This window comes from Rhipicephalus sanguineus, chromosome 6, assembly GCF_013339695.2.
Source record: "Rhipicephalus sanguineus isolate Rsan-2018 chromosome 6, BIME_Rsan_1.4, whole genome shotgun sequence".
Classification (NCBI taxonomy): domain Eukaryota; kingdom Metazoa; phylum Arthropoda; class Arachnida; order Ixodida; family Ixodidae; genus Rhipicephalus; species Rhipicephalus sanguineus.
Window position 1 is genome coordinate 26,469,568 of NC_051181.1, and position 26,546 is coordinate 26,496,113.

General features: G+C 46.6%; 1 protein-coding gene across 1 annotated transcript; it reads right to left on the minus strand.

The window, feature by feature from the left end:
• Positions 1 to 407: 407 nt before the first annotated feature.
• On the minus strand, positions 408 to 25,454 carry LOC119397144 (uncharacterized). Its single transcript, XM_049416464.1, has 3 exons — positions 25,257 to 25,454; positions 7,112 to 7,240; positions 408 to 443 (listed from the first exon to the last, which is right to left on the minus strand). The coding sequence occupies exons 1-3, from the start codon at positions 25,452 to 25,454 to the stop codon at positions 408 to 410; spliced, it is 363 nt and encodes a 120-aa protein (XP_049272421.1).
• Positions 25,455 to 26,546: the final 1,092 nt, after the last annotated feature.

The following is a 26,546-nucleotide window of genomic DNA, read 5'->3' on the forward strand; positions in this document are numbered from 1 at the left end:
TTGGTACGAGAGCCACGCCAACACGCTTACTACATGGAGCAGTCTTGTTGAAGAAATGAAGAAGTGCTTTGGCGACTCGGACATGACGAAGAATACAGCGGAAACAACTTTAGCTCAGAGACCTCAGGTCATCGGCGAGGCTTGCTCTACGTTTATTGAGGATCTTCTCAAGCTGTGCGAGGCCTCGAATGCCAGAGGATGATAAAGTGGGACATCTTTTAAAAGGTATTGCGGAAGACTAATGTAACTTGCCCATTGGGAAAGACAACCTGAACACCGTATCAGACGTAATACGGCACTGCCGTACATTCGAGGCGCTCAAAACTGGCCGAGTCACACTGAAGTTTGGACGGCTGACCTGTGTCACCACTGTGGCCAGCGTTGACACGACTCCGCAGACAGACCTCTCAGCCACCAATCGGCACATCGTCCGCGAGGATCTCCTGCGGCACGAAGAACAAGCACGTTATGCGGTGCCGCGTTGCCCCTCCTCCGATATCCGAGACGCCGTCTGCGCATCTCCTCCGACTACCTTGCAGCATTCAGTAAATGTAGCGGGTTGTAATACCTACCGACACGACCTGCATTATGACCAGACCGAACCACGCCATTACGACTCCATTGATCGGCGTTTCGATCAGCACCCACGCCACGTTCACCCACGAAGACCCAGCACTGCCTACGACTTCCAAGTAAAGGGGCTGCGTTACTCTGAGTCTGTGGCCACTGCGGAATACTTCAATCAGCGTTCGGAAGTACGCCCTCTGCCCGTGTGTCACAACTGTGGCACGCCTGGACACATAGCAAGGTTGTGTAGCCGACGTCGGGCATCGAGCATCGAGACAGCCGGGATCGTTTATGTGACACAGAGGTCGTATCCTGGACACTCACTGGCCAGAAAACTTTGCTTTTGAAGGCCACTTCCAAGAAGAAAGAGGCTCCGACCCCCCTCTGGAAAGCTATTCTGGAGAAGAAGAAAGGTACCGGAACCGTTACTCTCCCCTGCCTCCAAACGTACTCAGACGCCACCGCCAGCTTTACGAACTTAGCATCGCCCAGACGGCCTGTGACGTCATCAGCTACACGACGTCGCTTCGCGTCACCCTCGCCGAGAAACTAGCCAGCGCCGCCGATGGAGGTGAGGTCGCTGGAAAATATCTGCTGCCGACTCAGATACCTCCAACAATCTTCATGCTGAAGAATAAGGTCAATGTAGTTATTGATAGCGTTTTTACCATGGCTTTAGTCGAGACGGAAGCAACAGTTTCTGTCATAAGTCTGGCGTTTACAAGTCTGCTGGGACGCAAGGTTATGTTGGGACCAGAGCACAAGTTTTCGCGGAGTGAGTAGGGACGCATTATACCCGGTTAGTGTGTGTTACGTGGATGTCGTTTTGGGCGGTGAAGTTTTCAGCACGGAGTGTACTGTTCTTCCGCGTTCAACACACGGCATAATTCTCGAGATCGACTTTTTGCAATTGTGTGGCGCCAGTGTTAAGTGCAGAACAGGAGAACTCAGTATCTGCGGAAGTGTGTTGTCTGCACTCTTGGAAGAATCCACCCCCCCCCCCCCAGCAAGAGAGCGTGCATTGTGTTTCCGAAGGTACAGTTGCGCCCGCTTAATCCGCGATGCGCGTTCCTGTCATCTGTTCGTCTTCGATTAATACCTCGTTCGATGCTGCAGCGGAGACAGGTACATAAAAACTGGCTTAAGAAAAACGTGTTGGTTCGCATTGCATGGTTTCAGTTACCAATGGATGCACAGGGCTACGGTCGATAATTTGCTCCACTGAAGCGGAAGTGCTGCCTCCAGGCCTAAAGCTTGCTACGTTTAAGGAAGACTCGTCTGTATACCTATGGCAGTGCTGACACAACTACCGGATAGAGGACAAACCAGTGCGTCGCGCCCCACAAACGAACACATGCTGCGAATGGTTGCTGAATCCCTCAGTGACCATAAACGTTCGATATGGTGGAGAGCTGGGCTAGTTGGTGACATATCATTTGGGGAAGTAGCGAAATTTTGACGGGGACACAGGGGACAAGAAAGGCACGAAACTCCCTATTGTAGCGAGTGTCGTGTCTTTCTTGTCCCCTTTGTCCCCGTCAAAAGTGCGCTACTTGACCATACGGTATGATGACCATGAACTTCGCGGGTCGCGTGTTGGTCACCCTTCTTTCGAAGCACTCCTCAATATTCTACTTTGGGCAACACGACGGCCCGCCGTCGATTCCTGCATCCAGAAATCGCCATCGCGAGTCGAATAAATGGTGAGCAAAGGAGTAATTCAAGAATCGTCTAGCACACGGGCAGCTTCAGTGATACTGGTCAAAAAGGAAGATGGCACGTGGCAATTCTGTGTTAATTACCGCCACCTAAATGCCTTTACCAAGAAGACGTATACCCTCTTCGAGGAATCGACGACGCCATCGATTGTCTCTTTGCGGCATCTTCCTTCTCTTCTGTGGATTTACGGTCGGTTTACTGGCAAATTCCTATGCACGCGGACGACAGAGAAGACAGCATTTGTAACGTCCTACGCACTGTTTGAACTTAACGTGGCGCATTTCAGGACTCTGTAACGCGCCCGCAACGTTTCAAAGGTTCATGGATACGACACTTCGCGGTTTGAAATAGTACGTCTGCATGTGCTACTTAGACGACGTTGTGATCGTCGGACGAACATTTGCTGAGCATAACGAGCGCCTAGACTTGGTACTAAACTGCTTGGGGAAGGCGGGCCTTGAACGACCGACACTTCTGCTGGGATGTCTGGTCTACAAAGAAGGTATATGACCAGATCCACAAAATACGTCAGCCGTGGAGGCATTCGAGGCAGTATACCCAACGCCGTTCTCCTTTTCCATCTTCTGTCTGCATGTTCATTCAAGGTGTATGCGTTGTTCATTGCAACCGCTCGTTATCATATGTAACGTCAGGAAGGGGAAGAGGGAAGCTTGCGATGAAAAAACCCGCATTTCCCCGAAGGGGAGTATGAGGAAGTGCGAAGCACGGGGTGATGTTATGAGGGGGCGCGCGCGACTAAACTGCAGAGCCGAGCGAAGGAGACGGCAGCGAGAGAGCACGCGCCAGCCGACCCACGGAGGTTTGGCCGTTTTAAAGTGCAAAGCACTTTTACTGATGATGATGATTAAGTGTAATTAATGATTTAAAGTGTTGTTGTCATGATGCATTTGTACACACACACACACATTTATATATGAAGTATTATTTATTTATTTTACACTTCACGCTTTTCGTATGATGCATTAATGCACCTCGCGAGTGCGTCACACACACACACACATACACACACTACACACGTCACTACAGACCAGCACCTATTCGTGTTATCGTTGTAGCTCACGGTTAGTACCAGCGCTTTGTGATCCGAGAAATGGATGGTGAGCGGATCCGGCAAGACGGCGCGGACCGTACAGTTCCTACTGAACGCCAAGTCTATGAAGCCACCGTTGATCGTGGTCGGAAACTCGAGAGACAGACACGTCATCGAGTAATTGTTCAGCACGTGGTCAACCCACCAGCCATTGTGCTTTCTAACGTCCACGTTAAAGTCACCCACCACCACAACCGGAACCGAGGGACGCGCGCGCACAGACACACTCTCCATCGCCGCATCCATCTGCTCCAAGACGGCATCTCGCGAGAGGTTCGGGGCTAGGTAGACGGTCACAACCAGGACGGCATCGGTGCGGAGCCGGCGCGGGGCGCGCGCAGCCACGGAGCGCAGGGCGGAGCACGCGCAGTCACGTGGGGCGTGACGTCGCTGCGCCGTTGCTACAGACGCTCCTCTCCGCTCCTCGCGCCGTTGCTAGGGGAGAGGAGGAGGAGCGTGGATGCCGGCGGAGTTTTCGGGGTCGCTTAAGAAGTGCATTCGCACTTAAAAATCCGTAAACAGGGGGTGGCTGCTGCATAATCATTGTCAGAGGAAGCACGTGCCACTTAACAATGGTAGGTTAGAAATTCCTAGAAGAAGGGCTCAACTCTGTGTATGTAACATATCGAATGGATTCAAGAGCCTCCTTGGAAACTTTAATACCTGTTGGCTGGAGTGTATTGAACTTGTGAATAAGGTATAACTCTGTATATTTTCTGTCTCTTGGGGACCGGAAGTTTGACTCCAGTATGTAAAGTTGGAGATCATCAAAGTTGTGCGCTGCTACATTAAAATGCTGTGCCACTGCTTCGAGTAATTTCTTCGCCGTGTCCGCACGATGCCCGCTTAATCTAACATTAACAGGCTGCCCCGTTTCGCCAATGTACTATTTTTGGCAATATGAGCATTCGATCATGTAGATAACGCTTGAACTAGTGCTTATAAAAGTAGATTTTATATGATGGCCGTAATCACTTCCGGTGCTTTTAATAATAACGTCATCTTGAAGGTGTTTACAAGTCTTACATATTGGACGAGAACAAGATGTTATGTGGGCCGTAGAATGAGGGGTCACTTTCTATGCCTTAACATGTCCTTAAAATTCCTATTGCGGTGATACATGACCATTGGTACTTCAGGAAACGCTTTTCTAAGGCGCTCATTGCTTGCCAGTATTGGGTTATACTTACGGAGGATATTATTTATGTTTGGTAACGCATATGACTATTTGGTTACAAATGCTGGCGGCTGGTTGGGCTGTGCTACGGAAGCCCTTTTGGCTAGTGATGATTTCCTATCTAGTTGACATGTTTCCTTGTAGACCTTGTTTAGAGCATCTTGAGGGTAATTTCTATCAGCTAATGTTACCTTTAGGTTGCATAAGTGGTGAACGTGGTCACCGTCGTCGCTACAGATCCTTTTATACGCCTCGCCTGCCCGACAAATATCCCTCGTTTGCAGTGTCGCGGACAATTACTAGTGTAATCAAGGTATTGCTGGCTGTCTGTTGGTTTTCTGTAAATCTCCGTCATTAATTTTGCTGTTTCAATAGATACCGTCATGTCTAGGAAGTTAATTTCACTGGAAGAATGGTGCATGGTAAATTTAATACTAGAGTGAAACATGTTGCAGTGGTCAATGAATGCGTCTAGTGCGCTTACGCCTCTCTCCCCATCCCCTACCCCAACTTTCGCAGTTGCCCTCCCCTTCTCTCTTGTGGTGGAGAGGGCACGAAGAACGTACACACGAGCGCTAGGGAAATCAGTTCCAGCCTTGAAGAAGACAAGTCGACTTGTCGAAAGGCCGGCTCGAGCACCCACCCAGTGTTTACGGATTTTTTTCGTCATATAACGTGTCATATATACCGTGTATATATAACGTTGTCATAACCCCAGTTAACCAACATAATGCGACTGCACCCAGCAATAACTGTAGCTATAACAATAGATATACCCAGCAATAGCGGGTAGTTAGCCAACATTATTCAACGTATTTCAATGTGGGATTAGGATTAGGGCCATCTAGGATTTGATGTATACTAGTGGTAATTTCGTCTGTGCTTGCGGTCGCGTTTTCCACCGCGTATTCCTCTGCGGCGAATACTTCAGCCTCTGTGACTGGAGCATCTAGTCATTGGTTCGGTTAGCCCCGATAGTTCCTAGGAGTTGTGCACTGGTGGAGACTAGGGGTCGCAGTAGCGTGGGTGTCTATGTGCTTGAAAACGTTCATGGCCAGACCCTTTATCTCTGTTACGCAGTCCTCCTCTTCGGCTTTCGCTTGTTCTGCTTTCAGAATACTTAGCACCGCCCTCCATCATTTGGACGTAGTTGAAATATCAAAGCGAACTTAGTTACGTGGTTCATGCTTTCTTGCGTGTTCGTTCTACTCCTGTACTAGGCTTCATTCTCTGCTGTGATTTTTTTTTTGCGTTTCCAGCGTTTGCATAACTTGCGCTTTTCTTCCCATAAGCTTAAGCGGTGGCCACCTATGACATTAACTTTTATTCTGCAATTTGTTTAGGTGAATTTTAATGAGCCTCTTTAATCTAGGCTCCCCATTCGGTTATGCTTGTGGGTGTGTCGTTTGAGCTCAGGAATGGGTATTGACTGAATTTATTTCAATTCGGCGGGATAAATTATAGGGTTACAGAAGGTTATACATTTATGAATGAAAGTGTGATGTGCTGCTGCTCTGTTACAAAACGAGCGAAAGTTACATTGCCAGATTTCGACGTCTCGACCCGGTGTTTGTTGCGAATCGTCGTCGTTTATGTGGCCAGCATTTGACCTTTTCTGTTTTATCGAAGTTCCTGTATTTTTCGTGTTGTCGCTATATGGAGCACAGGGATTACTCCGCGTGCGGACTCTTAACTTCCCGTCCATTTCGAAGTATTTCGTTCTGTTTGTTGATCTGGCCGGCGGAATAAAGGAAGTGTTCGACGAAATTTTTAACAACACCCGTGGTTATGTTGTTTCCTGCGAGTGGGCTCCCTTGTAGAAAAAGCAACACATAGTGGCTAATATCGCTTAGAGCACAGTGATTGATCGTCGTAATATGAATGGCTATAATGTGGCCGATATTTTCGCATAGCAAACCATGTGTTCCAGTATATGCTTTGTTGGCGCACTCGTATGGTAAAGAATTCGCATTGCTATATAATTTATGTGCAAGGAGTGATCATGCGAGATTATCACTGTGTAACATCAATGACAGGATACGTGGATGTTCAGGTTGCGAATTATTAAAAGGCATCGCTCCCCTAGCAACTAAGTTGTCAGCGTTGATAGCTGATTAAAAAGTTCGCAGGCTATATACGACGTATTAATATCAACAATCTCGAGCTGTCACAGTGCTCACTCAATGTTCGTCAAGTGCCTCGTTTTATTGATCATTACCGTCATCATGCTGGATGATCTCGAATAAGCCTGTCGTGCGCGAGCTAATTGCATTTTATCCCTGTGAATTTCTCACTATCATCGCTCCACCAAACTCGCTGTCATCCTTACTGCACTGCCTTTATTGTTTTGGTGAAACAAAAAGCGTTATTTTTCAGAGTATTTCGATCTTTAAAAATCATCATGCCTTTCCGTGCAATAAATACAGATAGTATGACATATGGAACAAAGAACAATTAATTTGCAAATTAGAGCTACTACTTCGAGGGTGTGCTTTTGAAAGAATTCGCTTCATTTTGCCACCTGCGTAAAACCTTACCAGAGTGAGTCCCGCCTTGGCCGCGGCGAACTGGCAGACGATGTACCGGTGGCAAGTGGGTGACAGAATAGCCACCCGTGACCCCGACTCCACTTCCAACGAGAGCAGACCTTCAGCCACGCGCTCAACCTGCACATGAGGGGTGAGATGCCCGGCTGTTCGTTAGGGACAGGGAGGACAAGTGAGCACCGATTTCAATGAGGAGTTTGCTGCTACTTATGATTTAGAAAAAATGGCTACTCTTGCAGTTAACATTCCTCGAGGAAAATGAAATTGTACAACTATATGAATAGATTTTCATTTGAGTTCGACAATTGGCATATATGTAGGTTAGTCCCACGTCACGGATTAAAAGTATGCTTTGCCCACTCCAGTATTCAGGCCCAATAACCTATTTTTAGTTTGTCCCCATTTCAGCACAATTATTCTTTTAGTCTAAAAACCGTAGAAAAGTCTACAACTATAGATTTCACTAAGTTGCCATCATCACGGCTTCTCCAATATTTCTTCAGTTAGCTCGGTCATGTGCTATAGCTACCGCCAAGTTATCCCCGTAAATATCTTACTTCGATCTGTCCATCAGACTCTCAGCGTAGTGGTTGCCGTCTCCAAAAACTGGAAGGATTCTCAACATTTCTGCGGCGTCCATTGGCTTAGCCACTTCAGTGGAATTCTTCGGAATGTGCGCCGTTTACATTCCCTGCTGAATTGACAGAGCTACGTGTGATGATCGAAGGAAGCCTCTCCTTTTCTGTACGTGTTTTTTAGCATGGCAATAATTGAGCTTTTCGGCTAGTCTTTCCTTACATTCGCCATACTCATATACTCGAATGACTCGCTTACGAGTGGCAAATGACGCGGCGTTTGCACAACATGCCACCGGTGGTTCATATATATATATATATATATATATATATATATATATATATCTAATATATATATATATATATATATATATATATATATATATATATATATATATATATATATAATTCAAAAGAAAGAAGAAAGTTCTGAAGGTCCGGTGCACATGTAGTTGACGAAATGAAGGAGCACACTTACGAAAATTGCATATTTTTACTCATTTACGTTTCGGCCGTGGCACGGCCTTCGTCGGAATGAACGGTTTTTTGTCGGTTTTCTTTGCGCCATTAGCAAAGAAAACCGACAAAAAAAAAACGAGGGACACAGCAGACGAAGCAGGTTCATTCCGACGAAGGCCGTGCCACGGCCGAAACGTAAATGAGTAAAAATATGCAATTTTCGTAAGAGTGCTCCTTCATTTATTTCTTCAACTATATATATATTATATATATATATATATATATATATATATATATATATATATATATATATATATATATATATATATGCAGTTTGCTACATTATCGCTCGAATACGCCGACGCATCCGGTGACAATCTCGCGAAGGCATTGCCAAAAGTTATCGCTTGCCAGATGTCTCCCGTGCTGGCACTAGATTTATTAGCAGGATATCATTATGCAGGTGCTCGAAAAAGGTTTCATGCTGCTCGGGCATGAGTAAACGCACGAGACAACGTTGCAAGTTTTTTTCAAAGCGTAAGCATTAAAATAGAGCTCTGCTCGGTACCGTTAATTTTTTTTTTCGTTTTTCCTGCTTGTCGGCTCTTGTGTTTCCCTGATGTTACGTTTATTCTTTCGGTCCCTTCAGAAACGTATTACTGGGGTTTGACTATATTACGTAAGCGTAATAAAGAAAAAAAAACTCACAGGGACCCTTATGAATCAGCCTAAGACGACTCGAAGGAGAAAGCCAACTTCTTCATTTTCTTTTCAGTCGATGTATTAATCCTCTCCCGCTCCCTGTGAATCTTGCTGCAGCTAACGTAGTTATGCAGTCTTCAGCATCGGAGTCATTGCTTCTGCACCTCATCTGGTTTTGCCCTGCTTCCTTCACCGGTCCACCGTTGACCAAGCGACCATGTCACGTGATGACGTCATCATGTGATGTCACGTTATAGTGAGTTTAAATGATTACGTCATTATGTGATGACGTAATAGCGACGTCATAATGACGTCACAAAGTTTTGCCCATATATGACGTCATGATGACTTCATATGGTGGCGCCATCAAGTCATGATTTCTTTGTACCACTCGTGTTGACGCCGCGGACGTGGGCGCTTAAGGCTTTCGCCTTAAAATAATAGCGGAAGACCACAGCACGTCGTCAAGCAGAAATTGAAAACAGCGGCAAGACACAATCGCCAGTTTTAGGAAGTAACGTTCCGCTTACTATTCTGCATGCAAGAAGTAACAAGCACGTTACTAGAAAGGGACGGCAAAAAGAGCGCCATTAGCAAAGAAAACCGACAAAAAAAAAAAACGAGGGACACAGCAGAGCTGGGGTTTTGAAGGCCGCAGAGGTATTTGCCGGCGCTTCAGGCATGGAACAATCCGATGGCCGTTTTGAAACCGCACATTTTGTCATTCATTTCAAAATGTTAACAGCGCATAGAACGATTAGGAAGGGACGAGACAACAGAGGTAAAGAGCGCCCTTTACCTTTGTTCTTTCGTCCCTTCCTAACCGTTCTATGCGCTGTTAACATTTTGAAATGAATCCACACCAACTTGCCCAAGCGTCAACCCTTGCAAACACATTTTCTCATATTTCACGAACGGAACACATTTACAACCAGCACTGGTGCTATTTCCACTACGATCGCGTGGCGCGGTGCAACGAAGATCGAGAATGCGATATGAGTCGTTGTTACCCCAAAGTCGGTACTCGTTACAACATACGTTCATGCACCTTGGCTATATACTTCCGAAGCTTAACCCGTCTAACGACTCACGCCTATTGAGGCGCTAACCTGAAGAGGAAGCTTACTTTGCCACTCACTGCACGCCGCGTGCATTGGCGCACGCAGCTAAAGCCGTACCGTTTCTTTTTTTTTTTTGGTCTTTGTGTTCAAATGAAGAGCTCAGCGTCACGTTAACATCGAGACCGCTCACAACGTCGCGAAACGACAACAAACTAGACGAAGCAAGCGGTAATACTTGCTTTCTCAGGTAGCCCCGGCATTTCAATAATCTGGACAGAGCTAGCGGTGGCCACGACTCGGCGGCGCCACGGTACGTGAAAGTTGCGAATATCCAGGCCTTAAGCGGCGAGTGTAGCACGACGTCGAGACCTCCTGGCGTGTCAGCAAGAAAGGGATGACGTGCTGTCGGGCACCTTAGTGTTAGAAAATTTGCTGAGGCCCCTTAACGTTGCTTTCTTTTTTATTTTTTTGGTTCGCGTGCGTCACGTATGGTAGCGGCAGCCCGCCGCGTCAATCTGTTTCCCAATAAACAGCACGTTCAGTATTGAGAGACGTGTACGATCGTTTGTCTATCCCGTGTTTAAGGCCTAGCTTTTTAAAGACAGGTCCGAGCTTTGCCTGATCGGCTTGTTTAACCTCAAGTAATCCAGCTGGTCAGAAAAAGGCCATTGTCTCGCACTACGACATGCCTTATAATGACTTGATTGTTCTCGATCACAGAATACAAGAATTTCGTTTTGAGGCCATCGTTTTCCAAAGCCTCGTGCACCAAAACTATTTATTTAGGTACGAAATAAGCAAGCAAAGCCAACGAAATAAGCAAACAAATGAAGGAATAAGGATAACCCATCAAAAATTGAAATTCGTAAACTAACTGTACAGCATATGAAACTAATCAAACAAGTATAACGAAAATGCAAAGAAATATCAAATATTATTAAGATAGATGCAGAATACGATGAGACAACTTATACACCAGAAATACTGAGGAAATTCACATTGTCTTCACTTAGTCTCAATTCAACGATCCATTCCGCCAACTCAATCTCGGTTGGGTATCCAGGTCACGTTTCCGTATTCCACTTCGTCGAACATTCCGTCTCGTTGAACTTGCCATCTCCCTGTATTTCCGGTCTCCGTTGAGCTTTCTGTCTCATTGAGTATTCCGTTTCGGTTGGACATTCACTCGTGCCATGACGGCTAGTGGGAAACAATTTTTTTTTTATGCCTGCTGGCGTCACGTAGTACATGATCATTTCACGAGCTGCCAGCTGAGCATGGCTACGATCGGCGCTGATTAACACTCCCCGGTTTCAACGCACAGATATAGCAGATAAAGGGGAGGGGAGGATGACCGTCGCCGTAGCTCAATTGGTAGAGCAAGGGAAGCGCTATTGAAAGGTTGCAGGTTCGGTCCCTGCCGGCGGCAAGTTATCTTTTAGTCAACTGTAATTTCTTCTCATTTATAGTAGTTACTACAAATAACATCCCGTATACTTTACTTGGCTTGATTGTCTGTTAGTTCAAAAACAGGAGTCACCAAGAGCCAGAGCGAGCAAACGGCCGATACAAACAACACGCGTAATTTAGGGTGCAGGCCCCGTTTAAGTTACTGGGAGAACTGGCTTGATCTGACGGTGACCATTCACGTTTGCCACTCTCTCACATGAAAAGCGAGTAAGTTCAATGCGAAGAGCATCTCGTCTCAAATTTCTCAATGTATGAGAATTGCAGTTCCCCTCACAACTGATGGCGTTGCTCTTAAATTCCTGGCCGCGGGCCTCGGCTATCAAAAGAACGTTGCACTAAGGTATATTTAATACCTAGTGGACCACTCGCAGGAGGTGTTAACCGTGGTGTCTTCTATCGGAATCACAGAATTGCATTGTCAAAGGTTATCTCTAGACATTGTTCGCTGCTGATAAGTCTAGCGTGATTCGTTGGCATATCTGTAGTGTCCATCCTATTATGAGGAACGTCGTAGTCCCAGGACGTTTGCCGCAATCTTATCGTATGCGTTACTTTTTTTTTTACCTGCGCCGAAAGTGTCCCCCTGCATAAATGGTTCGAGATAGCCGGAAGGCACAAGATGGTCGATAATATGCCGGAAGCACTTAAAGGCACGAGACATTATTGGCACATATCGCTGATACCTTAAGGGCCACAAGCAAAAATAAAAGAGCAATACAGTAGAGGTGCTTACATAATTTTAACTAACAAAAATGGTACTTATCTGACATGCATTTGGACGTAGCGTCGGCACCAAAGCAACGATAAGTTAAAATTTTTATGATGCGTCAACGCGATCGCTCAAAAAAAACATGTGGTATCTATAACCACAGGGATACAGACGAGAGAGATAAACGTTTCTTTGAAAAGGGTGGGGTTCTGTATAATCAATATATGAAACTACAGTGGCAATAGCGCACTTGTGACCTCCATACTCCGGTACCGATGTTTCTTGATCGAACAACAGTAAGCTCCTACGAGCCACACACTTTCTCGATTTCTCGATTAAACCATTGTTCTAGTAAATGCATCCAATGCTGCGGGTTAGTTACGCAACTTTTTCAGCGTAGAGCAATTATTTGGTCCCGTTTGTTATACGTGTCAAAGCCTAACAGAGCGGGAACCACAAGGACGAAGGAGTCGATAATCCAACATAGCGAACTTACACGTTAGCGCTTCCTCAATCGATGAGCGCTGAGAAATAACTGCTCAGACTGGCTTCTGTCCATCTCCTGAGCCGCTCATAAATATTGGTCTCAGAACGACAGCAAATTGAGGTAGTTGGTAAGTATTCATGAGAAAGAGGGGGACGGGGCAGTGTAAAAAGTTCTTTATTCAATCTTAGGCAATTGGACGGCTGACTGTGATAATTATTGTCTCTCTTTGTGTCCCGCTGGATGCATAACTTATCTGCAAAGGTAGTTCTCAATTTCTTTCCAGCGCTGAATTGAAAGAAAACCATAAAGCTTAACTTTGAACACCCGGTATATCACAGGGTTTTAAACTGAATGCATTAGATTATACAAAGCGGATAATTGCCACATACCTACGACTACGACTGTATACATTCATTTGTGCGGATTTCCTGCGGCATTTTCTGGCAAAGCTCACATATTAACTAAACTTTTCCAAGGAGCCTTTATGACAACAATTTCGCGTGTTCTAGATAATACATTTCCGTTTATCAAAATTTTAATAAGCTTTGTTTCTTGCTCAATTACCGAGTTAAAAAACGTGTTGTTTTCTTTCATGCTTTACAACGTTTGATAACTTGTACAAAAATATTTACAGCCTAAAAAAAGGCGGCAAACTTGCGCTAAGTCGCGCAAGACTTAAGGTCAGCGAAGCTGCTCGATTCTCAAGGTTTCAGAAGGTTTTTGCTAGGTGTTGCTAGGCATCACAAGATTTTGCGCAGACGCGACGGGCGTGCCCAAATTCCGGGCTCAGAAACTGTAAATGAAACCGATTATGCGCTGAAGCTGTGCTATGCCGGACACTGCGCTGTAAGTTCTCGGCCACACGCAGACCGGGCACAGAATCGCGGCGATTTTGCATGTATCACTTTCGCCCAGCGGTGTATCCTGGCCCTCCCGCTTGTCAGCGACGCTTCGCAGCAGCCTCTTCGGCTCGACGTCTCCGAGGATATTCCAGCTTGCCGGCACGTTGTCGTTCTTTATAGGCGGCTTCTTCTTCCGGAGTTCGTTTACGTCTACCCATGGCGAAGCATAGGCGCAGTACACGCTCCCGACGTAACAACTGCCGGTAGAGCGCGGCGACGACGAGTCGGCATGACGGCAAGGTCGTGCACAGCGTCTAGGCAGGTGGGCGGAGCACGGCGAAGGTCGCGGGTGATGCGCAGTTGACCTGGTTGCCATGGCGATGCTAGGTGACGTCATAGCTAAGCAAGGTTTTTGATCTACGAGCACTGTTTTACGAACAGCCTAAATAGCTTCGCTGTTAAAACGTGCGGCCGGCAGTCAATGAAATATCTTTACCTTCGCAATGGTAGAAACCGAATGAAATTCAGAGAAGCACTTATCAAGACAAAGAAGTTCTAGATTCCATGTAATTACGTAGGAAACCGCTAGCTGAAGCCACTTTTCCGAGATGGCGGCTCAGCTTGAGCAATAATTTTACCATGCAGCCCCGTAATGCGATCAGCAGCGCAGGCACATGGGATGACCGGCACTTCTGTTTGCAAATGATTCCCTGGCACAATATTATATATGATTCCCAGGCATGAACTTTCCCTGGCCTGTGCTGATTCTTCTGTCGCAAAATGTACAGCAAGATACTGCATCGTCTTTTCGTAGCAGTGTGCTATTTGCCTTTTACGTGGGCATAGCGAACGCTACAGAAATGCTGTACATGCGAAGTCGTTTAGTAGTGTTACCATATAGTCATCTAAGGCCGCGCTACTCATGTTTTCTTATTATTACAATATACAAATATGGGGTGCTATGCAGGATGGCCCGAGTTTGGCGAAACTCGGGATCTTTCCGAGCTCTGCCGACACCCCCTTTTGAACGAGCTAATAGTACGAGAAGGTGAAATCCATCCCTCAGTGCGCGCTTCGTTCCATTGGTTACGATGGAACAAGGTGCCACGTCAAGGGCAGTCGAAAAGGTCAGGTTGTGTCGTCAAACTAGAGGCACCTTCTTTCATTTGTTTGTCGTTCCACTGAGTGCAGAAGTGCACCCATTCATGAAAAGTGGCAGAAAGCTCTACTAACTGTATTTTTTATGTGTGCCCGGGCCGTTTGAATACATCTTCGAGCGTTTAATGTCTGCACTAAGCATTCTTTAGAATAATCAGCACCGTGACCTCTGAGATTAGTACCGACCGAGCGCCTTACAGCACCGCGGCTGGAGCTTATTGCCGAGGTCCCGTGTAGAATCACCACGGCCGGGCTGTACATTCTAGCGCGTTGCTCGGCGGGCGCGCGCCCTCTTCGTTCTCTTCTGCATCGTCTGCTCGCTCCCAGAGCACGCGTGCCCGGCTCATTAGCTAATTAGCTGGGCGGTATACCTAGCTAAGTCAGGACATGCTATGTCGAAGCTGATTAAGCCAAATCATGCTAAGGCCGAGCTAACTAAGCCACATCTTACTAACACCATGCTAGTGAAGTCGTGTAAAGCTAAGCACAAGCTAATTAAGCTCATGCTAATGGACACGACGCTAATTAGGAGCGTGTAAATAAAACCAAGATAATCAAGACCTTTACTCACCAAGACCGTGTTAATTAGAATTGTGCTAATTAGGAGTATGTTAATTATGTCTGTACTATTGGACCTTGCGAATTACACCTGAGTAATCAAAGGTCGTGATAATTAAGATATGAACAATTAACGTTAAGTAAGACGACGGTAATTAAAATCGTGCTAATTACGATCGTTCTAATTATGATTATTCTAAATACCCCTGTACTATTCAGGACCTTGCGAATTAAACATGAGTAATCAATGTCGTGGTAATGAAACATTAACAATTAATACCAATTAACACGACGTTAATTAGGTGCGTGTAAATAAAACCAAGATAATCATGGCCTTTTTGAGATCGTCTTAATTGGGATCGTGCTAATTAGGAATATGCTAATTACCTCTTTACTATTCTGGACGTTGCGAATTAAATCTGAGTAATTAATGTCGTGGTAACTGAAACATCAACAATTCAGAGAGGACTATTCAATGTCATGTTAGTTAAGTCCTACCTAATCAATAGCACCAATACTGAGACCGAACTGACACGGTCACTACTCCGAAGCAGGCCAAGCATACTGAGACGAACCACGTAATAAGCTGGAAGAAGCTAGGTGATCACAAGCTCCTCCGATGGCCCCAGCCTTGCACAAGCAGTGCAAGCTGACCAAATTATTTTATATGCAGAGAAGCTGCTGAGTAGCGTCCACTGCGTGAAGCACTTGACAGGCACACCGGCTCTATGACAGTCAGTAGTTGAAGTGGGGCCTTTTCAGAATCAACGAATTTGTGCCCGAGTTCGCGCGTCAATCAATTTGATTGACAGGTGCCCGCGGCGAAGAGCGGGTCCGCCCACCGCGTTTGCTTTTGCCGGGGCGCACGAAGAACTAAAGGTTATATCATCACGCGGCTACGATGTCTCACATTCAATTTCACCGTTCTCACGGCGTACCACTCACAGCCATGAAACAAGCGCCCCTGGTGGGATTTGGGGCGAGAAATGCTGCTATTTACTTATTTGTGGAGACATTCTTTCTACCAATTCGTTGCTACAGAAAATCTTCAGACGTGTAGCGTAAGTACAGCAGTAACCTGTCCATTTATTTATTTGTAATATTCCACAGAAGCAAAACGAGCTGCACCAGAGTGCCGCGTGTGCGCCCTTGTTGCCTTCGAGAGTGAAAATTTCCATGCTGCAGGTGGAACGAAAGAATATTCCGAAAGAGGACAAACGCCCACGAACACGCCCGTGGGAGGCGCGACGATCAGTTGGCAAAAAGACAGCGCTACAATCACGCTGACGTCGCTGCACTGCTGAAATGTTGACTGAGTGGCGGCGCTGACGCGTTCGCACGCGGTGTTCCTTTGAAAACCGCCGCAAATGCCGCACATGCGTTTTTGACGCCATGCTCGTTCTTGTAGCTGTTCTTATCAACGCTGCTATCGCGTGGTCCGCACTGTCTTCCTCTCATAACCGCCGTAACCCGAGCTCGGAGCAAACTCGTGTGCCCGAGAAGCTCGGGCCATCCTGGATAGCACCCATGGATTTTTAGAAAGTCATTACTCTTTCCACGAGTCCCTAAATAAGGTGGACTGTTTCTTCTCTTCTTGTTTGATCATCTACGCTTATCCTGGTTTCTTAATATATTTTGGTTCATTAGTTCACTGCAGCTGTTCGGTATTCTATTCCAGTAATACCATATGTTTCCGCAAGATTCTTTAAAAAAATATGTAGCATATATGAGAAGAGAAAGTGACAATCACCCGTTTGTAGCACGAAGCCACAAGGAAATCCGTACAAATTTCTCAAAAAGAAAGCTCGTTAGTGAGCGAAAAATTCCTCCTGGTCTGGGGATGGAACCAGGGAGCAACGCTTCTTCCGGGGCGGTCACTCTACCATTTGACCTAACCAGGAAGCTAGCAATTGGCAGCGCGAGGGCGAATCGATCAACAACTCGAAGCGCATACACACAGAATACTGCAAATTTTTGTATGTTTTCTTACGAAATACATACAGACTCCGTATATCTGCTATACTACAAATCAGTTCTGCCGAATCCCGCAAGGTGACGAGGGGTTATTAAAAAGATACTTGACCCGGAAAGGCGTTGGTCCCGGGTTCGATCTCTTATCACGATTAAATTTCTTTCTTTCTGCAAAATCCGAATCGATTTTCCTCGTGGCTTTGTGCTACAAACGAGTGGTTGTCAGTTTCCCGGATGAATGGATGGATGGATGCTATCAGCGTCCCCCTATAAACGGGGCGGTGACAAGTGTGCCACATGGCTCGACAAATAAAAAGACTTTTTCCTTTTTTTTCTTTAAGTTGGCCTAATTGCCTCTACTTCAATTAAATCCATCCTCCTTAACTTTTGCCAATATTTATTTTAACACGAAAGTGTTATGCCGGGGTTCCACCAAGACTTCAGTGACGTATCCCGTCACGGAAATGACGTCGAAAAAATATACACAATCAGATGGCAAAGAAAAAGAGCTACCGTCAACAGGCATCGAACCCACGACTTCTCGGTCTGCGTCAACAGATGACGGGCACGCTATCCACTGTACCACGGTCACACACTCTGGAGGCTTTACGAACGCGCCTTTTATATCTACCACTCTCCCGGTCGGCGGGGTGGTGTTGACCTCTGGGAGTGCTAAGGTAAAGTAATTCGTCAATGCTGTGGCCTCCGCGACTAGCACCTGAAACACGTTTAAGCGTCCGTCCCATTCGGCGCGTTTTCAATGGAAGTTGAATTTTGTCAATGCCTTAACACACCGCGAGGTGGCGACCTCTGACCAAGCGTCGACAAATAAAAAGACAGTGGATAGCGTGCCCGGCATCTGTTGTTGCGGACCGAGCGGTCGTGGGTCGTCGCAAACAAAGAGATATGGCGAATTAGTCGAGAGAAAGGCATCGAGGTAGTGGAAATAAACAGAGAGGTGCACAGGTGAGGTGGTTTTCGAAGAGACGGAATACACTTCGATAGGAGGCTTGGCCATGAGGTGGGTTGGCGTCTTGCAGGACGCGCAGTAGCTTTTTTGGGGGGCACGCGGGCCCTTCGGTGCCCAAGGTAGCTTGTAATGAGGAAAACAACCAGGGGGACTCTTTGACAGGTAGTATAGCGAAAAAACAGAGAAAAGGTTAAAAGAAGGGAGAAGGCGCGTGTTGCAATTAGTTACATTAACATGCAGGGTGGCAGAAAAAAGGCAAAATGGTTAGAGATTGAGAGACAGTTAAACAAGGAACAGATAGGTGTTTATGCGGTTACAGAAACACACCTTAGAGACTTGGAAGAGCCACCACATATTGAAAATTATGTTTGGGAAGGATGTAACAGGTTCACATCAGAAAGGAGAGGTGGGGGGTTGGAATGCTAATTCATAGCAGAACAAAATGGGAGAGAGTGAAACAAACGTGTTCAGAGCACATATGGGTTTCGGGCACAGTAGGTGGAAAGAAAACGTGGCTAGGTGTAGCTTACTTGTGGACGGGGAATAACTGCAGAGAAAAGAATCTGGAGATAGTGAAATGCATAAGCACCGATATTAAAGAATTTGGTCATGATGCCGAAATAATCCTTCTAGGGGACATGAACGCTCACATTCATGACCTTGACGGATATTCAGACACCAATGGCAAGTTATTGCTAGATCTCTGCGAGCAACATAGTCTTGAGATAGTTAACGTGGGGCCTAAGTGTGAGGGGCAGATCACGTGGGAAGTCGGAAACAGGCAATCGAGCATTGATTACTGTCTCATGACAGAAGGAATATATGACAAACTTAGAGACATGAGAATAGACGAAGAAGGCATTAACAGCTTGGGTAGTGATCATAAACGCGTATATTACAAATGGGACAATAAAACTGAAAATAAGAACATGAATCAAAGTTTGGCAGCTCGTATCTAAATGACAAACAAGATAACAAATATAGCCGAAGAGTCGAGGAAAAAGTAGACGACTACCAGGCGAAGACTGGAAGTATAGTGAGCTGCTACATGTAATCACGAAGAACTGGAATCAGAGAAGAAAACTATTTGTTGGAAAGGAAAGAAAAAGCCAAAAGTTGGTGGAACTGTAGCGAAGCGTTGGAAGCCTCTAATGGGTCGCCCTCTCGAGCGCGTACTAGTGGGTCGTCCTCTTCCGCTCTTCTGGGACAGCACGCTCCTCGCGCTCAGAGTCGGCACCCCGCCTTGACTGTCGCAGTCGTTTATCGTCGCCGAGTGCCCGCTAATAAACGTCTTATAATTTGGTGGAGGTGCGGGGTATTACGAGTAGCCACTGGCGGCCGTCGCCGTAATTGCGTCGGTGGAGGAGGTCGTCGCGAACGGCGAAATGGTGCGCTTGACGACGCAATGCGCGAGTGGATGGTGTCGCCGATGGATCACTCAGCAAGGCTATCAGTGAGGCAATCCAGTGATCCTTGCGCTGTTCAGTGGCGATGGTTTGAATGTCGATAGACGAAACGGCATTGGGAGACAGTGAGCTGGAAGTATTGTCGTCAGGCAAGGGGGAGCGCGAGAGTGCGTCGGCGTCAGCATGCTGGCGTCCGTTGCGGTACAGCACGCGGATATCGTAGTCCTGTAGGCGAAGTGCCCAGCGGGCGAGGCGGCCTGAGGGATCCTTCAATGACGACAACCAGCATAGTGCATGATGGTCGGTGATGACATCAAATGGGCGACCATACAAATAAGGTCGGAATTTCGTAAGGGCCCAGATGATCGCCAGGCATTCCTTTTCGGTGACGGTGTAATTGGTCTCGGCTTTAGTAAGCGTACGACTTGCATATGCCACGACATATTCAGGGAACCCTGGTTTGTGCTGCGCAAGGACAGCGCCAAGGCCAACACCGCTAGCGTCTGTGTGTACCTCTGTAGGGGCCGCAGGGTCGTAGTGGCGTAGTATGGGAGGCGACGTCAACAAACGACGGAGCTTTGCGAAAGCGTCGTCGCACTCCGACGACCACGAATGGAGGGGCCCGTTACTTCCGAGAAGCTCGTCAGTGGCGATATGATAGTCGCGAAATTTCGAATGAAGCGCCGAAAGTAGGAACACAGTCCTACGAAACTGCGCAGTTCTTTGACGGACGTAGGTTTGGGGAACTCAGTCACGGCCCGAAGCTTGGCGGGATCAGGAAGAATTCCGTCCTTGGACACGACGTAGCCGAGGATTGTCAGCTGCCGTGCTGCAAACCGGCACTTCTTTAGATTCAGTTGCAGACCGGCGTCGCTCAACACGCGTCAAAACATGCCGTAGGCGTTGAAGATGCGTGGAGAAGTCCGGAGCAAACACGACGACGTCGTCGAGGTAGCACAAGCACGTGTGCCATTTCAGGTTGCGCAGAACGGTATCCATCATGCGCTCAAAGGTGGCGGGAGCATTACACAGCCCAAACGGCATGACGTTAAATTCGTACAGGCCGTCGGGCGTGACAAAGGCGGTCTTCGGTCGAGCGTCATCAGCCATAGGTACTTGCCAGTACCCTGAGCGCAAATCGAGAGATGAAAAGAATTCGGCGCCTTGCAAGCTGTCAATCGCGTCGTCTATTCGCGGCAGTGGATACACGTCCTTACGAGTGATCTTGTTGAGTCGTCTGTAGTCCACACAGAACCGCACAGAACCGTCCTTCTTCGCAACAAGAACGACAGGAGACGCCCAGGGGCTGTTAGAGGGTCGATGACATCACGTCGAAGCATGTCGTCGACTTGCTCGGTGATTACACGGCGTTCGGCAGGAGGTACGCGATATGGACGTTGCCGCAGTGGCAGGTGGTCGCCAGTGTCGATGCCATGCGTAACGGCCGACGTGCGGCCGAGAGAAGTTTGAGCGACATCGAAAGAAGGGCGAAATTCTTCCAACAGGTCCAAAAGCTGGGAACGCTGGACCTGCGTAAGGTTGTCAGCTATGGAGGAACCAAATACGTCAGCGTGTGATGAACCAGACGTCGAAACAGCACTGAGCGTGCTCGAACTTCGGCCGTGCGAATCATCGGGCTCGTCATAACTTGTGCGTCTTCGAGGGGTTCTACGCTGCCCCAGACATTCCCCTCGCACCAACGTAACACTGTACGGGAGGGGTTGATTACATAAATAGAGGGTCACATAAAAATAGGTTACATAATAAACGTCTTTATAGACAAAAGAAATCCGGGAAGCGATCGAGATGCGACGTCAGGCATCACGGGAGCACAGGCAGGCAAAAAAGGAGAAGCGGCCACAGGACGAAGTTAACCAAATATGGGAAATATATTTAGAGCAAAATCCATTGTGCAGAAATTAGTCGAGGCAAAAATTAAAGGTGAAAGTGAACGCTGGATGACAGAGATTCGCGAAAAGAAGAAGGCCGCGCCTAAGATATTTGGAGCCACCTAAAAGCGCTGGGTAGGAAGTCTGTCACAATGCAACAACATATGGTAGATGACGGAGGAAATAAATTCGAAGGATATGAAGCGCTAGGTTACATTCGAAAGATAACACCGATTCGTTTAAAAAGGTCCCCCAGGGGATTCCCCCGGTGAGTAAAAGTACGCAAAGGAGAGCAACCGACGAAGATGTAGTACTAGAGAATTTCAATTGGAAGAAGGCCGAAGGAAAAATCTAAGCGCACTACTCCGGGCTTATATGGGTTCCCGTCAGCCTCATTAACGAACTCGGACATAACACTAAAGAAGCACTGCTGAAAGCAGTAGAAAAGTGCTTACAGGAGAGGGAAATAACCAGACAGTTGGCGCAAAAAGTAGAATGAACTTAATCTATAAAGGCAAGGGAGAAAAAAGATAACATTCGCTCGTATAGACCCCTAACAATTACATCGGTGCTATACAGGTTGGCGATGCAGGCAGTAAAATTTAAAATAGAAGCGTGGGTAGAACAAAATGATATTTTGGGAGAACTTCAGAATGGATTTCGAATCGACAGGCTGGTTAGACGAATAATCTGTTTGTTCTTACCCAGTGTATAGAAATATCTAAAATAGAAAACAGGCCCTTATACGTAGCTTATCTAGATATCACCGGGGCGTATGACAACGTTAATCAGGAAATTTTGTGGATATATTGAAGGAAGTGGGCATAGGTGACGACTGTGTACAGCTTTTGAGAGAATATACCGAGGAAATACAGTTTGTATAGAATGGAAGGAATAAGTAGCAAGGACAGCGTTGAAATTAGCAAGGGCTGAGACAGGGATGCCCTTTGTCCCCGCTGTATTCATGCTGTACATGGCGAGGATGGAAAAAGCGCTAGAAGGTAGAAACATTGGATTTAATTTGTCCGCCAACAGGTCGGCACGATGGTTGAGCAGAAGCTTCCAGGTCTATTTTATGCTGATGATATTGTCTTATTTGCGGACAGTCAAGATGATATACAGCGACTGGCAGATATATGCGGAAGGGAGTGTGAGGCTCTAGGACTAGGATTAGTGCAACAAAATGTGGATTGATGATATTCAATGATCACGGAGACCATACGGTCTTAATACAGGGCCAAAAATACCGAGGGTAAGCGAGTACAAGTACCTCGGAGTATGGGTAAATGAGGGGGATAGATATATGGAGGTACAAGAGAAAGCATCGGTAGCAAAGGGAAAGAGGAATGCTGCAATTATGAAGCACAGAGCTTTATGGGGATACAATAGGTACGAGGTGCTTCGAGGGCTGTGGAAGGGTGTGATGGTTCCGGGGCTTACATTTGGGAACTCAGTGGTGTGCATGAAGTCAGAGGTGCAATCAGGAATGGATGTAAATCAAAGGACGGTGGGCCGCCTCGCCTTGGGCGCTCACGGGAAGACGACAAATGAGGCGGTGAAGGGTGATATGGGATGGACAGGCTTTGAAGTGAGGGAAGCGCAGAGCAAAATGAGATTCGAAGAGAGGCTGAGGAAAATGAAGAAGAGTAGATGGGCAGATAAGGTTTTCAGGTATTTGTATAGAAAAAGCGTTGACACGCAGTGGAGAAAAAGAACTAGGAGGCTCACCAGTAAATATACGGCTGGCAGTGCGGGCGATATGACAACAAGGAGCATTAAGCGGAAGGTCAGAGAGGCGGAGAAGACTTATTGGATGACAGCGATGGAAAAGAAGCCGGCTCTGAGTAACTACCGAAAAGGAAAAAACGAAATAAGGAGGGAAAGGTTTTATGATAATTCAAGGGGAAGCGCTTTACTGTTCGAAGCAAGGTCGGGCTGCCTGAGAACGCGTAGTTATAAAGCGAGATTCAGTAACGAAGAAGAACTATGTACATGCTGCGGGGGAACTAAGGAAACGATGGAACATGTACTGATTGAATGTGGCGATATTCACCCAGGTATACGTGTGGGCACGAGTCTACATGAAGCCTTGGGTTTTCGGGAAAACAATGGAAAGCTGAACACGCCCGCGATAGAAATAAGTAAGAGACGGTTAGAGTATTGGTGGCAGAAAAGTAGAGATAAAGTACAAAAATAAATAATTGGGGGAAAAAAGGTTATTCTGCCTTAAGAGGCAGAGAGATGGACTGTGAATTTATATTTTTTGTTATAATAACATAGATTTAATCAATGTAGATAAGGCATTAGGACAACATGAAACAAGGAAGTTTTTTTTCTTTTTTTCTTTTTTTATCCTTCGAGCCTGGTGGCACACATGTCACCGCCCCGTTATAAAGGGGACGCTCATAGCATCCATCCATCCATCCGTAAAAGCGTCAGCGTCGGCGTCGCTCATAACAACACGCTAATCCACACCAAACATAGCTCTGCGACGCGCGCCTGCCTCACCATGGCTGTAACACTGCGTTCCCCGCTCACGCGCTCGCCCCGAGAAAAATCGCGGCCGGGCTACCGGGGCGGCGCGACGCGCTTTGCGTTTCCCTCTAGTGTGGCCGTGGTGTTCAATCACATTTTAACATGCCGCGGGATGGCGACCAAGTTATGCGTCCAATATGCGACGCTCTTCTGGCTATCACACCTCGCTCTCTGATTACGCTTTCACCGTTAACTACTATAGCTACCACAAGTTTTTGTTGAATCATTTAACACGGACGTTAGTCGTCGGGATGGAGATGTACCACCAATCATCAAAGTGGGTGCATGCATGTTAAACGGTGCTATAGCTGCCATACATCAATATACATTGTGCAAACTCTCTCATATCAATGTACAGTAAACATTCAGTTACTTCTGTAAGCGCACGCTTTGCTTTCGTGTTAATCCGATTCCTATGACGGAGGGATCAACCATCTTTTTTTTTTTGTCTTTTCTCTCTAATTTTCTGCCACCAATACTCTAACCGTCTCTTACTTATTTCAATTCCGGGTGTGTTCAGCTTTCTCTTGTCGTCTCTAAAACCCAAGGCTTCATGAGGCTTGTGCCCAAACGTACACCTGGGTGGACGCCTCCACATTCAATCAGAACATGCTCCGCCGTTTCCTGATCTTCCCCGCAGCACGTGCATTGTTCTTCTTTTTTACTGAATCTCGCTTTATAACTAAGCGTTCTAAGGTAGCCCGATCTCGCTTCAAACAGTAAAGCGCTTCCCCTTGAATTATCGTAAAATGCCTTCCTCCGTATTTCATTTTTGGCCTTTCGGTAGTTATTCAAAGCCGTTTTTTTTTTTCTCTATAGCTGCCATCCAGTAAATCCTCTCCGCCTCTCTGACTTTTCGCTTAACGCTCTTTGTTGCCACGTCGCTACACTACCAGCTGTATATTTACTAGTGAGCCTGGTAGTTTTTTTTTCCCTGTGTGTCCACGCTCTTCGTATACAAATAATGGAACACCTCCTCTGCCCATCTACTTTCTTTCATATATTTCTCAGCCTCCCTTCGAACCCCATTTTGCGCTGAGCTTCTCTCGCCTCGAAACTTGCCCGTCCCATATCGCCCTTTACAGCCTTGCTTGACAACCTTGCGGGATTTCGCAGAACCGAGTTGCGATATAGCAAATATATGGAGCCTATATGCATTCCGTAAGAAAACATACCAAAATTATTAGAATGAAATAGCGAATGTTTCAGCAGGGATGTCGAGTTCGTCTCAGACTATTCGACCCTTATTTTCCTTGCTTAGGACAAGAGGATATATATGGCTATTGAACTATTCGTGAGGCCCTCGCCAATACTAATGAACTGGCAAACAATTAAGTCAAATACCTGTTCGTGGAACTCTGCATAGCCGAGCGAGACGTTCTCGGCAGGAAAGTGCACAGCTGCTCGGTGACCCCACTTCTGGGCTGCTTCCGAGACGACTTGCCCCAAGGTGGCCTGCCGCAGAGGCGGGTACGAGGGACCGGCGAGGTGGCTACAGGCCCGAACCCCGTACCGCCGCGCAAGTGCTGTCAGGAATCCCATCACTGACACTACTGCGCTCGTCGTTGCGAAGCAGAGCGGAGAAACGCAGTGGCAGAGTTCGCTGATACCACGCCTGGAGGGCCCTGCAATAGAGACCTCGATAACGATAGTCGAAAGCCTTGTTGTCTTGTACTGAACGATAAGCACGCTGAGACCCCTCGCACCGTGCCCTCTCAGAACTAACGGAAATGTTGACCCGAACTGCAAACTCAGTATTATGTGCACAGGCTGCGCGATTTGACATTTGAATGGATGACAATTGGATGACACAAAAGACTGCTAAAAGAATGCTTACACGACACAAGCCTGACAGATTCCTAATCTCCATGTCAAAAACCTGAGATTCCGAGGCGCACCCTTAATCAGGGAACGAATGTGAGCAGCTGGTTCAATCTGACCTCACTTCATTCATTGACCTTTAAGAGTACTGAAGGCGTTGCAAGCCTGCTCATTCAAACATTTCAGATACTTTGGTCTCATTTAAAATTCTGGAACTGAGTCTAACATGCTTCATATTGTGGGTACATCTATGTGTACCCTGCAGGCGAATTTTAGCTGTCCTGGAAGGCGTAGGAACTATGTTCATTTTGCTTGACGTATGCCAAATTTTAAATTGTAAAACGTGCTTAACCAAGCTTCAAGGTATCGATGTAATTATTCCTCAGAATTTTGGATTTCTATAGAACAAACAAGAGCGGCAAAAAAAAACGTCCATGTCATTTGATGACGTCATAGTGACGTCACGATGACAACACAAATTTCGGCGATATGTGAAGTCACCCCGTGATGTTCTTTTTGCGTGACTCGTGTTGACGCCGAAAATAAATTATCGCATTTGATGAGGCATCACAAGCTTTCGCCTTAAGAATTATGTCATATTGCACTTGACTTGTGCAGAGTACAACAAAAAAAGAATGTATTACATTGCTAGAAGCGTAGGATATCCTCCAATATTTACTAGAGGAAATTCGGGTGCTGCTGTCACTCCGCCTCTATGGCAGTGGTGAATAGGCCATATATTTGTTTAGTGTCCAATCTTCCTCGAGGCTTTGTTTCTTATTGTTTTTTAGCTTCAGTGACGCAAGTTAGATT